Source organism: Spermophilus citellus (genome assembly GCF_964194105.1).
Source record: "Spermophilus citellus genome assembly, chromosome: 8".
NCBI lineage: Eukaryota > Metazoa > Chordata > Mammalia > Rodentia > Sciuridae > Spermophilus > Spermophilus citellus.
This window is the reverse complement of record NC_138189.1, coordinates 128,945,911-128,965,417: the sequence shown is the minus strand read 5'-3', so window position 1 is coordinate 128,965,417 and position 19,507 is coordinate 128,945,911. Positions and strand designations below refer to the sequence as shown.

General features: G+C 46.7%; 1 protein-coding gene across 2 annotated transcripts in view; it reads left to right on the top strand.

Annotated features, from left to right (window-relative positions):
- The window catches only part of FHIP1A (FHF complex subunit HOOK interacting protein 1A), a 230,493-nt gene that overhangs the window by 201,566 nt on the left and 9,420 nt on the right, over positions 1-19,507 (top strand). For both annotated transcript variants that reach the window (XM_081304753.1, XM_081304754.1), the window contains exons 8-10: positions 4,233-4,312; positions 9,458-9,648; positions 12,739-13,848. In XM_081304753.1, the coding sequence (XP_081160879.1) occupies positions 4,233-4,312; positions 9,458-9,648; positions 12,739-13,848 (1,381 nt within the window). The remainder of the gene's footprint in view (positions 1-4,232; positions 4,313-9,457; positions 9,649-12,738; positions 13,849-19,507) is intronic.

Below are 19,507 nucleotides of genomic sequence, written 5' to 3'. Positions count from 1 at the left end.
GTCCAGGTAAAACCAAGGAACCAGTGTCAAGTCTGGATGTTAGAGACCATATTTCTTTCCATGCATATTTTGAAGTGAAAGTCTGAGAAGTTGGGAACCCAGGGTCACTTCACCACTGAGTTATATCCCCAGTGCTATTTAAATTTTTTTTTTTTTTAATTTTAAGACAGGGTTTCTAAATTGCTGAAGATCTGGCTAAGTTGCTGAGGCTGGCCTCAAACTTGCGATTCTCCTGCCTCAGCCTCCTGAGTCACTGGGATTACAGGTGTGTGCCACCATAACCAGCTAGGTGGTCACTCTTTAGTTTGGAGCCCCGATTCCCTTTGAAAATCCTGCTATTGCTATTACTGCCACCTATCATAACCCTCTCTCCAATAGTTGTAATTATTGTTTTAAAACAATAATAATCAAACAATGTATCTTTGAGTTTGTAACATATAGATGTAATGTGTTAACAGTAATCTCACAAAGAGGGGAAGAGGAATAGAGCTAGGTGGGGCAAAATTTCTGTATTTCACCGGAACTAATTTAACATAAACCTAAAGTAGAGTCTGATAAATTTAAGCATATTAGAAGAACTAGAGCAACTACTAATAATACAAAATATGGTGAAAAGATCGTTAAAGAAATTAAGATGTTACACTAGAGAAAATATTCATTTACGATTCCACGTAATGGCAGAATACACATTATTCCCCAATGTACATAGAGCATTCTTCAAGATAGACCATGAGCTCTGTCATAAGAAAAGCCTCAGTGTTCCAATTATTTTGAAAAAACTTTTAAAAATAAAAAGCTTCAGTGGATCTTGAAGGATTGGAATTATGCAAAATATGTTCTCTGATCAAAATGGATTGAAATAAAAAAATCCCCCAATATATAGAAATTAAATAGCAAACTCCTAAATATCAAACCAAAAAAATCACAAGGGAAAGGAGAATTCACTTTGAGATGTTGCAACATGGATGATGTTAAGCTGAGGGTGATACCTGAGGATATTATACTAAGTGAAAGAAGCCAGTCAACAAAGGAGAACCCATGTGATTCTGTTCATTTGCGGTATGTAAAGCAGTCAGACTTTATAGAAACAGAAAGTGGAACGGGGCCAACAGGAGCTGAGTTGGGGTGAATGAGGGGTGGCTGTTCAGTGGTTACAGAGTTTTAATTTCATTGTAAATATTTTAGAGGTCTGTTGCACAACAATGTGCAACAGATACTTTACTGAATACTTAACATTACTGAATTGTACATTTAGAAATCACAAATTTGTTCAATTTCATGTTGTATGTTTTGTTTTTAACAAATTACAAAAGAGGATAATTAATCTAAATTTATGACACACTCTTCCAAAAATAGAACAGGAGGGAATACATCCCAACTCATGTCTATGATTTGAAAACCTAAAGTTATCACAAGGAAATTGCAGACTAGTACCTGTTATGAATTTAGACATTCTCAACAAACACTAGCACATAGAACCTAGAATATTTAAAAAGCATTATACACTCTGACCAAGTAGTATTTAGCAAGCCAGGATTGCAAAGCTGCTATAAAACTGGAAAATCAATTAATGTAATATGTCATATGAACAGAATAAAGAAAAAGATCATATAATCATCCCAGTAGACACAGAGAAAGCATTTCACAACATTTGACATGATAAACATACTCAATACACTGGAAATAAGAGAACATATGAAATCTAATACAGGACGTCTATGAAAGACTCAGAACTAACAGTGTACTTGATAGTGAAGAGAGCTTCCCCCCAAGATAAGAGCCTGCCTCACCAGCTTTATTCCTTATATACTTCAAGTTATAGCCAGGAAAATTAAATAAGAAAACAGATTGGGAGTAAAATCATCTGTATTTGAGGATGACATGATATTATGTAAAAGACTAAGGACTACACTGGAAAGCTATTAGGACTCATAAGGAGGTCAGTAAGATTGGAGGATACAAGATTAATACACAAAAGTCAATTTTATTTCTGTTTAATAGAACTCAGCACACCAAAAATCCAATTAAGAAGACAGTCCTATTGACAATAATATCATAAAGAATAAAATATTTAGGAATAAATCTCACAAAAAAAGTATAAAACTTATGCTTGTGAAAACTATAAAAATTGTTGAAATAAAGAAGATTTAAGTAAATGGAAAAGCATCTTCATATACTGGAGACTTGATATTGTTGATATGGGAATACTCCCCAGATGGATCTGCAAATGTAATGCATCCCTGTGAAACTCCTAGCTGGCCTCTTTGATGAAGTTGATGAGCTGATCCTAAAATTCATATGGAAATGCAAAGAACTCAGAATAGCCAAAATAAATTGGAAAAAGAACAGTTGAGATGCTACAACATGGATGAATCTTAAAGATATTGTACTAAGTGAAGTAAGCCGATCAACAAAAGAAGAATGATGATTCCATTCACTTGAAGCATGTCAAGTAATCGAACTCACAGAAACAGAAGGTAGAGAGGGGAGTGATGGTCAGGACTGGGTGGTGGGAAACATGAATGTCTATTGCGTTTCAGTTTTGGTGTAAATATTTGAGATTTCAAAGCTTCCTTCAAAATGATGACAATCAAAACGGCATGGTATTAGTAAAAGGATAGACAGAGAGATTGATGGAATAGAATTAAGACTTCAGAACTAAACTCAAAACTTCATGGTCAATGGGTTTCTTCTAACAAGGCTTTCAAGATCAATTAGTGGGGGAAAAATAGTCTTTTCAATAAACAAAGATGGGACAATTGGATGCCCACATGCAGAAGAGTGAAGTTGAATTCCTTCCTCATACCACATGTGTCAACCTAGAAATAGATCAAAGATCAAAGACCTCAACATAAGAGCTAAAACGACAGAACTCTTAAAAGAAAGCATAGGAGTAAATCTTCGTAGCCTTGGTAGTAGTTTCTTAGGTATGAGCAACAACAGAATAAACAGATAAACTGGACTTCATCAAATGAAAACTCTGTGCTTCCAAGGACACCCTCAAGAAATTGAAAATAAATCCACAAAATGATAGGCAGTTTTATACATATGCATAATTCTTGTACATAAATAAAGAACTCCTGCAGTTCAGTAATAAAAAGAAAAAAGCACTCTGCTGAACACCCTCAACAGCGATTTGTAGGAGTTACTGTGGCAGTAGGTGAGAAGACTACCTGAGACTGGGAGGAGGAGGGGTTGGGTGGCAGAATTATGAGTATTTCCAAGGGGAGGTGATGCCTGAAGTAAGCCTTGGAGAATAAGAAGGAGTTAGCCTTGGAGAAGGCAGAAAAAGGCATGGCAGGTAAAGGAACAGTGCAGGCAATGACTTGGAATGGGACAGGATACATTGCTTCCAGCTAACTACAAGTGTATGACCTGCCCTGGGCAAAAGAGATGTTTTGGGGCAGGTCAAGTATAGCTCTTTTTTAATAACACCATAGTGGATTTCGTTGACCAGGTTTTAAGGCCATCCTGCCTAGAAGATAGGCAAGCTCTTTTTTCTCCTGTGCAAAGAATGAGAGCCTACATTACTTAAATAGCCCTGCGGACTGGTGGAAGCTTACTCTCAAAGGGTACAGTGATTTTGTAATGCACCTTTATAGATCTCCCCTGTTCTAGAGTTTATCTTTCCCTTTTGGAAGTCAGAGATTGAAAGACTTCTTGTTATTTTTTAATGAACTTATTAGGGAGCTATATCATCATACCCTCAGCACTGTAGGAAATGGAATCAAGCAGAATATTTGTCCCTGCACCAAGGAGGAGCCGAGGCTTGGGGCTGAATTCTCTGCAGGGAACTGTCTGGGTTACATGCAATTTTCTGTGATCCCTCTCTTGTAAATAAGCAATGCCATGTTTGAAAATGACCCAGGAAAACAAATTACCTGTAAAGGAGCTCCATATGAGGTGGAGGGAGGTGGAGGGAGGTGGGAGGGAGTAGGTGTGTGGGGGGAGCTGTAGGGGGCGTGTTTATCTGGATCTTTATAAGTTGGTGATAGGCCTTTTTGCAGGAGGCTCCTTCTGCCTGGTGCTGTAATTCTAGGCACTGGCTTCCTAAGCAGCTCCCGTAGGCAAGTCCAGAATACCCAGTCTCTGGCAGCAGTGTGCTTTTCGTCAACACTGCTGGGGGTGGGGGGGGGCACATTTTATTTTGTAATTCTGATTTATTTGCCATCTGTGAGGAGTAGAGTTTGATTCCACTCTCTGAAGTAGAATATGTGTTGACTGCTTCCCAGCTCTGCGTGGTGTCCCTGGCGCTGTTCAGAACTCTCATCGGTTTACATTGTGAAGATGTGATGCTACAACTAGTTTTAAGGTGAGTTACTACCCCCCACCTTTGTGTGTGTGTGTATGTGGCTCCCTTTAAAGCAAAATTAATTGTATGCTATTAGTATTTTATTTTTACTTTGGTAATGTAAGCTAAATACAAGCAACACTTCTGAGGAAGAACGTCATCAAGAGCATCAATTTATATTTTGCATTGGGTCCCAAGGTTAATTTCAGTTTTATTCTCTGAAGTTTCTTTTTTTTTTTTTTTTTTTTTGGCAGGGTGGGTATATGCATTTTATTATAAATGTGTTCCTAGAAACATCATGTAGACTATTTGGAAATTTTCACAAGTATCATGAAAGCTCTTTGGCATGGTGGTTGAAGTTCTTTCTCCTGAAGTATGTTTATTAGGGATCTTTGTTATTAAAAATGACTGTCCCAAAGATGAAAAGCTGTTGAATACAATTTGGCTTTTTCTTTGGTAGTGGTACACATCTAGTGTGCACTATCAGATCTGTGATTATGTTTCAATTAAATTCCATAAATATTTAATCAGCATTTTCCATGTGCAATTCTGCAGGGAGGGAGGTGTGGGAGCAGCTGAGCTAACAGGACTTCTCCTCAAGGTGGCCCAGGTGGCCCTCAGTACAGGTGGAAAGGGTTCACCAGTGGCTGGTGGGTATTGGGAGTCAGAATAGACTGCTACTGAGATACTTGATTTGGTGATGCAGGTAGAAGACTCATTGGCTCCAAGTCTTGCCTTGGCCCAGCCAAGCTCTTCTCTAGTCCCCAAGGGAAGCATCTGCTTTTGTGTAGGGGTTCTACCCCACACCCCAGTGCGTAAGTCTATAACACCCCAGGCTAACCCATGCTGCTCTTCCTCTTCTTCTCTGAACCCAGATCCTGAATCTTGGGATTGACTCCTTGAGTGAGACCCATCCCAGCAGTACCAGCAACAGAGATAGGTAGAAAGTTGCCCCCAAGCCGAGAGGGGAGCGAGGGCCAGGGCTGGGAGGTGCTCCTGAGGAGAGTTGGTCAGGGTTTGTGCTGACACTCCCTTCCTGTGGTTAGAATGGAAGAGAGAGCCAGCATCCCTCAGCTGGCCGCCCCCTTCTCCTTCCTCACAGGACTTCCTGACCCTCACTTGCCCGTCCTTCAGAGTAAGGGTGGATGAAGCAGAGAGCAGGGAAGAGGGAGTAGCCCTGGGCTTTCCTTAGTTCACACTGGTCATGATTGGAATGGAGAGTACGGAGAAGGCATTTAGGGTGGATGTCACAGCATTTACAAATAGGTATCTTAGGAAAATTAAGGGGGAGTTGATCCTGGAAGAACAGCAGCAGCAGCAGTACCCCTGGAGCTGGTCAGGAATGCAAGTTCTCAGTCTCCTCCCAGATTCTCCCGACTCAAGAAGCTGTGGGGTAGGACCCAGCAAGCTGTTCCAACACCTCCTGAGGATTCCAAGACCCTGATAAGCTCCAGAATCAACTGAAAGCTGGTGCAGAGCAGAAGGGAGCGGTTAAATGATGAGTCCAGAAAAGTTGGTAGCTGTGTGTTGTGGGGGCCTCACGGAGGTGCCGCTTTATGGGAGAGTTTTGCCTATTAGATTTTTAAGTAAAAAATGTTTTTGAACTTTTTAGGGTTGAGATCAGGTCATCAGTAACTAATCTTAAGGCATTAGCAGAACACAAATCCTGTCATACAGTGGCGCCCTGGGTAGTCTGTCCTCAAAGGATGACTTGAGTCCCAATAGGTCTCTAGTGACGCAATGGAAGCTTTAACCAGGCCTGGAGGGAATCCAGAAGAGCAACTTCTTGAAGTCTCTTATTGCCAAAAACCAGGCTTTTACTCCTAGGTGGGTAGAACTGGCTTGTATTTTAATGGTAAATGCTTAAACACTGCTTCTTTGATGGCAGGAAGAGCAGCTGGCTCTTCAGTGTACCTGGAAGCCTGGCCCCTGTCCAGAGGCTAGAGCGTCTCCACTGTGGGTCAGCCATGTGGGTCAGGACAGCTTTGGCCCAGGTGATGGCAGGGTTGCTTGCTGGCCATTCAGTGACCTTTATAAAAAAATAGATTTATAACCCATCCTTTTTTTTTTTTTTTTTGCTACCATTACTGTCTTTCAAACGTTCATGGCAAACTCGGAGTTCTCAGAGGCCCTAGAGCAGTAAAGATTGTATGAATGCTTTTTAATGAAGTTATTTATTATGTGATAAATAAATGATAACCTTATGTCACTTTCTATTGCAACTCAAATGCTCTTATACATTGACACTTCAAAGTGATATTCCATTCGTAACAGATACAAGTTTCTCTTATTTGACAAGGTATCAGAAAAGCAAGTGGAAATAAGACACCCCAGGAGAGGATATTTTAGTGAGCAGAAAACCAAGAAGTCACCTACCTCCTTGGAAGTGACATGTGATAGGCCAAGGACAGACAGGCAATGCTGACAAGCAGTGAGGTGACAGATTTGCCCCTGTACTCCTGGAACTTCCCCAGTTTAGGTGAAAATTTAATTGCTAGACACCTGAATGCTGTTTCTGAATATCCCGGTTGGCATTTCCTTCCAGAAGTGCCCGTGTTCACCACATCACCGTTAGTTTCCCGTAGCGGCTGTTGTGCTTGGAGAGAGGCCGCGTGTGCACCTGAGGAATGCTGCCCTCTTCCCAGTGTTGGGGTGTGCAGCGGGGGAAGGCAGGAGTGAGGCAGGCACCGGGGAGGAGGAGTGGAGCAGTGGCCAGGCCGTCTCTCTCTGTGCCTCTGTGCGGTCTGGGGTGACTGTCATCTCAGGAGAAGTGCCTTGCTCACCTTGCTGTATGTCACTGCTTTGTTTTGTTTTTCTCGTCAGTGTAGCAATAAGCAGGATGTGTGCTTTGTCACCATTCCATTTGTCATTGGCTCGTGACAGAAGTGATGGTTTATTTTAATGAGTGATATCCAGGAACAAAGGAAGTAGACCCAGGGTTGGAGAATTAACGAAAACCGAGAGGACAATGTGGACATTTTTTTCCCTACTGTGATGGGAGATGGGTTCAAGTCATCTGGACATCTAAAGTCAATAACTAATCTCTGACTACTTTTACATCTTTCTGAATATAAATACAAATAAGATAAAGTGATGACAGATACCTACGCTAAGTGCTTATGTGAGCTTTCTGCTATGGACAGCCACTTTGTTTTGATATTTGACATTTTAGAAGTTTCTAGCATTCATTCCATTCCCAATTTTTCCCTCTAAGTGAAGGAAAGACAGAGGGTTGGGTAGGGTTTGTCTGTTCCTTCCTCTGTGAGGATCCTTCATTTTAAAGACCCTGTGAAATGACTACCTTCAATACTAGGGAGGCTATTCATTTGAATGGACTCCCCTATTTCCAATTTCATAGAACCTCCTCTTTAACCGACAGGGGATCTCCCTTCAATTGATTTATTTAGAAGAAAATTCTTATTTTCTCCTGCAAGCATGTATTTGCAAAGTTGCAAATTACTAGTAACACTTTATTCTAAAACAATTTCAAGCTACTGACTGGTGGTATCTGATAAATAGCTTTATTAGCTTTGATCCAGTGTTCCTTTTTTTTTAAACACTTCCAACAAACAGTAGAAATCTGTGTATATCAACTTAAATCAGGAAATATGTTTGGTTTGAGCTGCAAGTACTCATTGAGTTCCTGCAGTATATAAAAACATTGAAGCAGTTTATTCCATAAATAATTAATGACCAAAATAAGGATACAGTGAATCCTGGGTAATCTGAATACCACCAGCCTGTGGTAAGGAAGAATTCACATCAGCAACCACAGGACAGGTTTCCTCCACTCTCGCCTGCCATCTCTTGTCAGATCTTGCCCTCCTGCAAACATTGGTCATCGCCTCTTGGGGTCCCCAAGCAAGGGTGCCAGCATGGGTCTCGGACAGGTCTGCCTCCCACCTTGGTGTCCAGCGGCCCCCGGTGTGCTCCCCCCAGCTCTGACCCTTGTGTTAGTGCTGCCAAGTACCCTGGCCCCTCCTGCCACGCTGGAGCAGCCCACCCTCCGGGGGTGCCCACTGGGGCCCAGCTGTGCTGTGTTGAGACCGAGGTGGGAGGATGCCTCTGTCCCCTGTGTCACTCTTGGTCTCTGAGCATCTGTATATGCTGAGATCCTTGGGAATAAGGCACAGAGCCCGCCCGCCAATGGCTCCAGGTGCGTCAGAGAAGATGGCACACTTTATCGCCTCCAGGTTCATAACTAAGATGCTCTCATCACTTAATCACCCGGTTTCTTTTTCACAACTATGACTAAAAGACCTAACCAGAACAATATTAGAGGAGGAAAAGTGTATTTGCGGGGTCTCAATCCAGACAGCAGGCTCCATTCCTCAGGGTGAAGTGAGGCTGGACATTCTGGCAGAAGAGTGTGGCAGAGGGAAGCAGCTCACATGCTGATCAGGAAGAGAGAGACTCCACTCGCCAATACAAAATACATACCCCAAAGCCACGCCCGATGCCCACCTCCTCCAGCCACACCCACCTGCCTCCAGTCACCCTCAGAGCTCCCCTCAGGGGTTACTTACTGACCAGGTGATTTCTCCTCCAGACCTTCTTGCCTTGTCTCCCACATGAGCTTTGGGGGACACCTCACATCCAAACCGTAACACAGCGTGGTTGATGGCCAGCTTGATTCAGTGCCTGCTCTGAGCCCAAGTTTTCAGGAGTGCAGGACAAACGGCTGAAGCGGGTCCTTGCTCTGGCAGTGAATCATGTTGAAGAGTCAGGCCTGAAGCACTCGTGGACCAGGTGACAGTGGTGCTTCAACAGTGAGCAGAGGGAAGGGAGCGAGCGGCTCCATCCTGGAGTAGAGAGCCGGGAGCCTTCTCAGGGTGGGTGGCCCTGGAGCTGGACTTTGCAGGGTGACAGGGCATTTGTCAGGCAGAGAAAGGAAAAGGACACTCCAGGGGAATTTCGGGTGGTGCAGAGGCCAGGGGCAAGGAGGAAGCTCATGGAGGTCAAGTTGGGAAGGCCTGTGATGCCCGGCGAGGGGCGGTTCTGTCGGGAGGAGCAGCCTGGACGGGGGTGGGCGAGCCCTGGTGGCTGGTGGGGGTGGGGAGAGGAGAAATCCTGGCTGCCACCACCAGGGCTGACGGTGCTTTGGGACTCAGTCCCAGCAGGGTCCAGGGTATCGCAGGGACTGATGCAGCTCTGTCTGTCTTTCAGGTATCTGATCCCCTGCAGTCATATGATGCTCAGTCAGAGGTGGGCCGTGAAGGAAAGAGACTGCTACTCCGTGTCTGCGGCCAAGCTTCTCGCCTTGACCCCTGTCTGCTGCGCCAGCGGGATCACACTGACGCTTGGGAACCAAGAGAGGGATTATATTCTGTGGTCAAAGTGCACGCATGATGGCTCAGGTAGGAACTCACTAGTGACAATCTTTAACCCAGGATGCCGCGTTCCATCTCTCCTGGGGCCTGGGGCCTCAGGCAGGTGGAGTAACAGAGTCCTGTTTCTTCGTGAGCCACTAGTTGGCTCCTTCTCTGCCTCACAAGGGTACGGACGCTTGGTCACCAGTGTTCACGGGAGCACGGGGTCATCACCTTGGCAGTTGTCCCTGGCCCCTGTGTTAAGTGGCCCTTCTTGTGGCAAAGTCCAAATGTGACTATCTACAACAAAATGAGGGTCACAGGTGTGGCCACGGCTGTCGTGAGGGTGGAGCTAGCCCTCGTCTGAACCCCACAGTGTCCCACTTGTTTGTCAGTTGTGTCTCCTCATTGCTAGGCACCGTGGTGCACACCCAGCCCAGCCACTCGGGAGGCCGAGGAAGGAGGACTGTAAGTTCTAGGCCAGCCTCAGCAACTTCAGCCAGACCCTGTCTCAAAAAAAAAAAAAATAAAAAGGGCTGGGGATGGTAGGTCAGTGGTAAAGTGCCCCTGAGTTCAATCCCAGGCACCCACTCCCTAAATATATATCTTATTATAAAACTTGCAGTTTGTGGTGTCAGCTGTGTCTGATTAATCTGACGGACAAGTGAGGGACTCTCCTAGATGCTCTCCCCCACAGGAGTTTTAAGACTCATGTCCTGTTTGTCATCTACAGTTCACTTTGTACCAGTTAAATTTAAATGGCCACCTCTATTAACCTTGGTCCTCTGGCAGCAGCTGGTAACAAGGGGACAAATATTTGTGTATCTCTAATGGTCACACGGCTGAGTTCAGGAACATTCTGCCTGTCCTGTGACCACTAGGAAATGATCCAGTCCTGGAGGTGACTTAAGTGTTTGCAGCCAGTATTCTGATGTCCCCTCCCATCATGCCGTTCTGTCCACCCAGCCACAGTCCTCTTAGGTGACATCTATTTAAGAACTGAGCTTCTTGACCAAGAAAGTATCCAAATATTTGATGTAAGTGCAGTTTTTAGGAATTAAGGTTGTCTTACTGATTCTTGGTCTTTAAATCAACATATAGTGCATACATAGAAATCAACAATTTATGTGGCTGTATCTTAAATATATTTTTCTGTAAGGCACAATAGTGTGGATATCTTATATTTTTCTCATTCCAAAGTTATTCTTAAAAACATATTTAAAAATTGATGTCTTTTTAAAAAATTTACTATGCAAGTTCTTCCAAGAATGATATTGTGGCTCAACTTGCCGCATAACTCAAAATTCAGATTAAACATGTGATTGTGTGTGATCCCATTTGCTGCTTTGGAGAAGGCAGTGTTCCTGTTTTATAGATGAAGAACAAACTCAGAGAGGACTTGACTTGTTCAAGGTTAGCTGGTAGACTCTGATTCCATATCCCTTGGTTTTGCACATCCTGCTCCTTCGTGAGTGACTGGTTGGCTCCTTCTCTGGCTCACAAGGGTACGGACACCTGGTAATCAGTGTTCACAGAAGCACCAGGTCACCTTGGCAGTTGTCCCTGGCCTCTGTTTTAAGTTGCCCTTCTTGTGGCCAGATGAACACCAGATGAACGCTCTAATGGGTGGGTCACGCACCTATTTAGTTAGCTAATGTAATGACTGGGCAGTGGTTCACAGGTAGGATTCTGAGTCTTGGCTCTACCACTTTTTTGGGGCAAATCACTGAACGCTTCCAAGCCTTTTTCCTCATCTGTGAAATAGAACCTCCCCTGAAGGGTCATTCCAAGGACAGATGAGATAAGACACTTAAAGTAACTCTTAAGAGACTGGCATGTAGTAAGTGCTCAGTAAAGATAGCTGGTGGCAGTTTTTGATGTATTTTTAAATTTTGTTTTGTAGTTGTAGATGGACACCATGCCTTTATTTTATTTGTTTATTTTTATGTGGTGCCAAGGATCAAACCCAATGACTCACACATGCAGGCAAGCGTCTGCCACTGAGCTACAGCCCCAGCCCCTTGATGTACTTTTACTTAAGGTTTGTAAGAGATAAACACCATCCTCTTGGCAGTAGAGCTGTACAAATGAATTATTTCTACCTGAACAACCTGTAAATGTGTACTCATAAAGGCTCAATCCTCACCCAGTCTGGTAGAGATTCAGATCTTTGTGGGGGGTGGGGGGAGAGGCTTGCAAAGTGTGGCATTGAAGGAAGAATGGGGGTTGGGGTGGGGCTGCCTGTGCTTGGATGGTGGCCCTGGAGCAGTTAGGGGAGTGTGTTTCTATCTCTATCTCGGAGTCGCAACTTCTCCAGCTGTAAGTGGGGAAAGTAACCTCCACCATGTTGGATTGTTGAGAGGACTAACTTTCCACAGCAGTCATAAAGAACTACAGCATCTGGATGGTGAAGACATGGTAGAATACGTTTTCCCTTGTCTTTCTTTTTCTCCTTTCAAGGGAAAATGGAAACTTAATTGCAGATGTTTTCACAACTGTTTCAGTAATTAGGTTGGAACTGGTAACATCAAAAATGGTCATGTGGTAAGAGAGAATTCCCAGTTTAAAATGACGGGCCAGTGAGCGTGACTTGACTTAAAGAGACCATACGGTATATTTCCATATCCCCAAAGTCCCCAGGAAGGTAGAATGAGTTAAAATCCAGGGTTTCTCTACAGAAAACCCAGTTCCCAAATTTTTGGGTTACCTTTAATCTATGGGTTATTCCTTTCACTTTTAGAGTCAAAGTAGAAAACTCACCAGTTATTACCCAGTCTGCAGGAGGTACTCACCAGTTATTACCCAGTCTATAGGAGGTACCATTAGGTGCATCAGGTAATCCTCTCAACCTAGAGGCGGCCCTGATTAGCCTTCTTACTTCTCTAATGACTGGTGTCAAATAAGTTTTTGGATGGCTACCGCCAGTACCCGACTGGCCATTTCTGTCTTCTCAGAGAGTAGATTCTCTGTCATTGTCTGTCTTTCTTCAAATCTAGACTTTTTTTTTTTTAATCCAAAACCATTTGGTCAGAGATTTCTAGACCTAGAGTGGCTGGTGACCGGCTTGGCCTGAGTGGGCCCACCCCTCCTGCCACCCTGGCCCGGCTCTGGTCCTGACGGCCCTCTGCTCTCTTGCAGGGCCCGGGGAGCATCCCCTGCCCGCCCCTGCGCCCACGGCCTGCATCGTGGAGTACGGCAAAGCCCTGGACGTCAGCTACCTGCAGTACCTGTGGGAGGCCCACTCCAACATCCTGCGCTGCATGCGGGACTGCCGCGTCTGGTCGGCGCTCTACGACGGGGACTCCCCGGACCCCGACACCTTCCTGCAGAGCGTGGCCGAGGAGAGCGCCTGCCCGGCCGCCCACCTCGGGGCAGGGGGACCCCAGCCGGCCGCAGCCAAGGACAGGGGCCAGACGGAGCTGGAGTGGGACGACAGCTACGACACGGGCATCTCCTCGGGGGCTGACGTGGGCTCCCCGGGGCCTTACGACGAGGCGGAGACTTCCGGCGCCCCAGCCCCCGTCGACCCCCCGAAACACATCCAGGAGATGAAGCGGAACGCCATCCAGCTCTTCAGAGGCCCCTACATCGAGGAGTCGGACTTCCAGGACGACGTGATGGTGTACCGGCTCTGTGCCCAGAAGGACGCCGAGGACGCCGCGGGGTCGCAGCAGCAGCCCGCGGGGCCCCCAGCCCAGGCCCAGCCCGAGGCGCAGCCGCTCCCCGTGAACAACGGCCCCCTGCCCGGCCCCCAGCCCGATGCGGAGGAGGAAGAGCCGAGGGACAGGGCTGACCCCCTGCCAGATGCGTCCCAGGAGCCAGAGCAAGAGACCCAGCCTGAAGTCGCCCCGGAGTCGGACTCGGGGTCAGCAGCCCCGGCCCCCGAGGCCCAGCACAGCCCCGACCCGGCCGAGGTCAGCCCCGGGAGCGAGGATTTCATGGCCCACTATGACCAGATCATCAGGGAGCTGGACTCGGGCCCCGAGAGCCTGATGGACCAGCCTGATGGAGCCGCGCCCGACCCCTTGCTTCTCACAAAGGGGCATGAAGGAAGGGGAGAGGAGGGCCAAGGAGAAAAGGGGGAGGAGGAGGAAGAGCCGGAGAAGGACCTCGAGGAGGACGAGGAGGACTTCGACTCTTTCATGGCCGAAGCTCCTTCCCAGCCTGTGCGCTCCCCATTTGGGTTGAGAGAGGAGACCGCCTGTGCCAGGCCCCAAGCCGTGAGGACTCAGAGCACCCCGTTCACAGGTGACCATCTTAAATTGCTTTGTGGTTTCAGCTTTTGAGAATCCTTGTGCATTTTGGAACAGGAAAGTGAGGTAGGTGAAGGTGAGCAGCGTTATCCATCTGCCTAACAGAGGAGTGAAAATATTGTTGTAAAGAGCAGAGGGGAGCGCCTAGTTTTATTTTGTCATTCTTAGAATGATTGTCTTGTTCATTTAGCAGGTTAGGGGTTAAATTTTACTTCCTCTGATGAGTCTGTGATAAAGTAATAGGACTGACTAAGCCACAGGGGAATCCAGCCTTAGTATTCAGTAAGCCAGTTCCTTTAGTCTAATATATAGTTCTCCTTGGCACCTGTTTATAGGTGTCTTTTCAAAACCTACCCTCGCCCACTGGAGTGTTTGTTCTGCTCTGTCCCCAGCATGCAGAAGGTGCCAGAATATTTCTGAGTGACAGAAGCTGTGCACACACATCAGAGGTCATAGGAAGTGGGTTGTACCTTTGGGAGTACATTCAGATTACTGCAGGTCTTCACCCTAAGATGGAGAGCAGACCCATAGGCACCCGTTGCTCATCTGCTGGGTGATACGCTGCCAGCAACTGGCAGATGTCACGTGTCAGGCAAAAGGGACAGGATGGGAAGCAGATGAGTGCATGGGGTGAGGAATTAGGATGGAAAATGTCACTAATTATTAGGCAATAAAATCTGAACTTGTAAATGGTGGTGCCAAGGGAATTTCTACAGTTGAGAAGGGGCCATTATACTCAGGGGAGGCTGGAGTGGGACCCCAAATGTTGTTTGGTAGCAGGGAGTGGTGCTGGAAGAAGATACTGTCACAGCAGTGGCCTTGGAGTCAGGCCTGTGGGTGGGTCCTGGCTGTAGCCTCTTATCAGCCCTGTGGCCTTGGATTCCCCTGAGACCTGGCATCCCTGGGCCCTCCCTTTGGCCCTGTGTAGACTGGCTGCATTCCTGGGGCGGGGGGGGGGGCATTATTACTGGGCCTGAAGTCTCAGCTGATGCTTTTCCTTCCCAGGCAGTGAGGAGGCGGGGGGCGGGGGGCTGTGCTTCACCTACTCCAGGGTCCCCTGAGATGGATGACAGCAGCAGATTGCCCTCTGGTCCAGCCAAGTAGGCTTAATGCAATTTTAAGGGGCTCTTCTTGTCTCCTCCCCCAATGTTTATTCATCTGTTTACTGATGCCTGAAGGTTTATTTAAACAAGGAGAAAGCTTCTAATTCCTCAATTATAAGGCTGGAGGTTCTAGCTGAGATAACGTTTCAGTGTGAACAAGTTTTAATTAAAATTCAATCAGTCAATCATTAGTAAAAAGGATTAGATCATCTCAGGTTTCCCAGTTGATAAGAGGAAGGAAGGGAGCCAGAGATCTCAGCTTGAGGGAAAGGACAGAAGTTAAGCTTCCGCCTCCCAGTCTCACTGGAGGCCTGTCCCATCCACTCTCGCCCACCAAGAAATCCCAGCCTAGTCCTGTGGCCTTTTCGTGGGACATCAGGTTCCTCCTTGGTTCTAAATGCTGTTCTTTAGAATGCCAGCCTTCCCCAGCTCCCAGAGCATCATCCCTGGGAGATGCTTAAGCAAAGCCCAGCTTAGGAGAGAAAGCTAATACAACACTTGTTAAATTTGTCAGCACTTTACATATGATGCACCTGAGAACTGAGAAAACATGGTGTTTTTCACATCTAGGTCAATATAACTAAAACTGTGCCTTTTTCTCCTTTGGACACAGCTTCAGAAAACACTCCCCCTTCTCTCCATATGAGAGCTTTGTTTTCAAACTTCCAAATGTGTTCTGTAGCATTAGGGTTAACTCCCCTCTCTCCAGGGAGTCCCAGTTTCCACTGAAATGAATTCACTTCCCAACAAAACTACAGCATTCCATTTATCTAATTTTATTTGTTCATGTATTCAGCAGTCTTCTATTGATACCATAATATTTGGCAGGTTCTATATACTTAGGAGCTATGGACACAAAACGGAAAAAATCCAGTCTTTGAGAGGAGAGCCGGGGAAGGCCTGTGCTCTCCTAGTGAGGATGCACTTGGTTGTCCTCTGAGGGGCAGTGGGAGGGCTTCCCCAGGAGGGGCTGCAGAGTGAGGGAAGCCCAGGTGAAACAGATGACGAAATGAGGGATGCAGAGGAGCCTGTGTGACAGCAGGGGTCCGAGGGGCAGGGAAGTGGGAGAGGAAGCCTGGGGGTCTTTGCGCCAAGCTGAAGAGGAGAACTGGTGCCCTGCACCGAGAAGCCCTCGAAGTGTTGAAGCCAGGAAGGGCCGTGAGGATCAAGCCAGCCTGGCAGGCCTGTGGAGAGAGCAGTAGGGTGGGGACAGATTTGTGCCAGGAAGAGCAGTGAAAGACTGTGTCCTTGTGTCAGAGTTCAGGAGTCACCACTGCTGTGACCTGGCAACTGTTTCTAGGAACATTTCCAAGGCTGTAGCCACACTTGGGCACCAAGAGGTGTCTACGTGGATGTTCACCGCAGCATTGTTTACAATCGAAAAAGCCTGAAGCAACCCTGATGCCCACCAGCAGGGGATTGGCTTATTGACTCCCTTAGCCATCAAATAGTTGGTGGCCCTGAGAAGAATGAGACAGCTGTGTGCGTGCTGGTCCCGTGGTCCCCAGGACGTGTCCTTAATGGGAAAGCAAGCTCCTGACAGCGCACAGAGTGCTGCCACTGGTTTGAAAAACATGCTGGAAGGGGGGGGGGGACACACTGTCCACCTGGGAGGCGAGAGCGTGCTGGTGAAGAGCGCTGGCTGCAGATGGGTTAAAACTCTGGTTCCATTGTTTACTAACTGAGTGCACTCAGCATTCTGCGTTATCTTTAAATGGAATAAATAATAAATATGCTTCCTAGGATGGTTGTATTAAGTGCCTGGGAACACTGGCTGGCACACAGGGGGTACCTAATAAATGTTTTCAATAATTCAGCTGTTATTATTTTATTATATACATAAAACATTTCTGGAAGGATATACTAAAATCTGTTAACAGGGTACAGGGACAGGGGTTTCCTCCATGAAGGTGGCCTTTTTTTTTTAATACCCTTATACCATTATATATAGTATGTAATGATCACTTTAAAGATCATTTTAATCTCTATTAAAATAGAAAATTTGTTGCTAGAATTCAGACAAGAAATGATGAAACTCTGACCTAAGGCAGAGCTGGCACAGTGTGTTCTGTGTGTGTGTGTGTGTGTGTGTGTGTGTGTGTGTGTCTATGTTCAGATGTTTCCAAGCTAGAATTTGCAGAGCTGAGAATAGAGCTAATGGCAGCTCTGTTCTTTGATTTGGGAAATGCAGAAGGAGCAGGATCGATGGAGGCATGGGATGAGGACACTTGAGGGAAGAGAACTGAATGACAGGGATAGGCAATGGAAATTGTCTTAGTCATTCTGACAAATTAAATATTTTATGGTGGTTTGTTAACTGTTACTGTGATAAAATACCTGAGACAATCAACTTATAAGAAGGAAAGGTTTATTTTGGCTCACAGTTTTAGAGGTTTCAGTCCATAGTTGCTTGGCCCCATTGCTTTTTGGGCTTTTGGGAAGGCAGCACATTATGGCAGGGAGCTCACTGGGGAGGAAACTGCTTGCCTCATGGTGACTGGGAGGAGGGCCAAGGTCCCCATTTCCCCTTCAAGGGCAATTTCCAGTGACCTGACTTTCTCCCTCTAAGGTGACACTCCTAATGGCTCCACCTCCCAGTAATGTCACAGTCTGGGGACCAGGCCTTTAACATGGGAGCCACCTCCCAGTAGTGTCACAGTCTGGGGACCAGGCCTTTAACACCGGAGCCTTTGTGGAGCCTTTGTGGGATGTTCAGGAGCCAGACTTGGGCAGGTGGAGTTTACCTGTTCTCCTAGGAGAACAGGGAAAGCAGCAGCCGCTCCCTCCCCACGCACACCTGTGGCTTTCCAGGACGTGGCTCTGTCTGCTGATCTCAGCTGACGACCAGTTTCCCCGGGCAACTGCTTTTTTGCTAAGCAGTTAAAAAAAAAAGTGCTAGAAACTAAGAATAAAGTAGGGTTTGACAGGGTCCGTGGGGTCTGTGCTTTGCCGTCCCTCAGGCACTGCATTGCCTCTGCTGTCCATGAGTGGACCTCAGGGTCGGTGGTGGGTTGTGTGGCTGTCCTCTGGCCTTGCCCAAATCTGCCACTCAGATGAGATACTGTTACAGACTTACTCTCCCCGTTTGTGGGGTTCAAGCTGTGTCTCCCCAACTTGTAGTAGTGATGGTCTAGATGGTCTCCCCTGGCCACTGGCGGTCAGCAGTTTTCATGTCTGTATGGTGGCTGGATGAGGACATGGGCAGTCTGGGACCAGTCAGGAGATCACAGTGGGGACGTGTTTACAGAAGACTCTTCCCACCTAAGTAGGTTCTCATTGACTCGTTTTTGCACCACCTGGACAGAGAGAGATTCTGAGCCAGAGACTGCAGGGGGGTAGGCGAGAGGGGCAGGGAGACATGGTCCAGAGTTGGGGGTTGAGGGCAGCAGCTTCCCCCTGGAGATCCACCCGCAAAGCCAAAATTGGGCTGGCATGCCTTCGGAGAAGCCCCTGCTGACGTTTCTGTGGTTCTTGATGGGAAGGTCACTGGTAGCCTTCACACTGGGTGCCAGGGGGCTCCTGCGCTGGGAAGACCACCCGGTTGTGATGTGTAGGCTTCTCCAGGGGCTCTTCCACCCCCTGGCCCATCTACTCCCTCTGCCACAGAAAGTGGCTGAGGAGTCTGCCCCCGTCCCAGGGATGGAGAAGAGAGGCTGCTTGGCAGGACACGCGCGAGGAAGGTACCTCCCCTGGCTTTTGAGACTCTCTTGAGAGACTGTGGACATTTCTCCAGACAGGAGTATGGAGTCACCCGTCATTCCCCTGTAGAGTCTCTCCCCTCTCCCCCCTCCCCCTCCCCTCCCTTCCCCCTTCCCTTCTGTGCTGAAGATTAATCCTTGCTCTATCACCAAGTTACATCCCCAGCCCTTTTACTTTTTATTTCAAGACATGAAAATCTCCATAAGTTGCCCAGGCTGGCCCCAGACCTGCAAGACTCCTGGCTCAGCCTCCTGAGTCGCTGGGATTACAGAGGTGTGCCTCGGTGCCTGGCCCGGTATTCCCGTCTCTTAGGGCTGACCTTGTTCCCTTGCCAAGGGTTTTGCTCTCATACCCTACCAGGGCTTCCAAGTGAAGCATCTTGTGATGAAGAGTGTTTTTGTTAAATTTGCATTAATGGTGGTGAAGTCTTCATAAGGCGCGTTTATTTATCAAGGGGCGTGTGCTTTGGCTGTAAATATGCCACGGCTTTGTGGCATCATCAATAGCTCCACTGGGGGAAATACAAAAGTCTCATTGATTTTGCTTAATGGAACATTTTTATGGTAAAAATTTAAAACATGCTTACGTAATTTTTATTAATGCCAGGCTTATTTATTTATTCCTTGTTTTCCCTGGGCCTTCAGTGAACTCAGACATAAAGCATATTAATTTTTTAGTGACCCAAAGAAAAAGGAGCTCTTTTTTTGCCACTTTTTTTTTTTTTTTAATGAGCTGCTTTTGTAGTCGTGTGGATTTTCTTTTATAAGATCTGTGACCCACCAGACCCTCTCTCAGGATCGAGTGCCTTCTCTTCTTCATCTGAGAGTTGGGAGTGGCTTCTGTGTTGCCAGG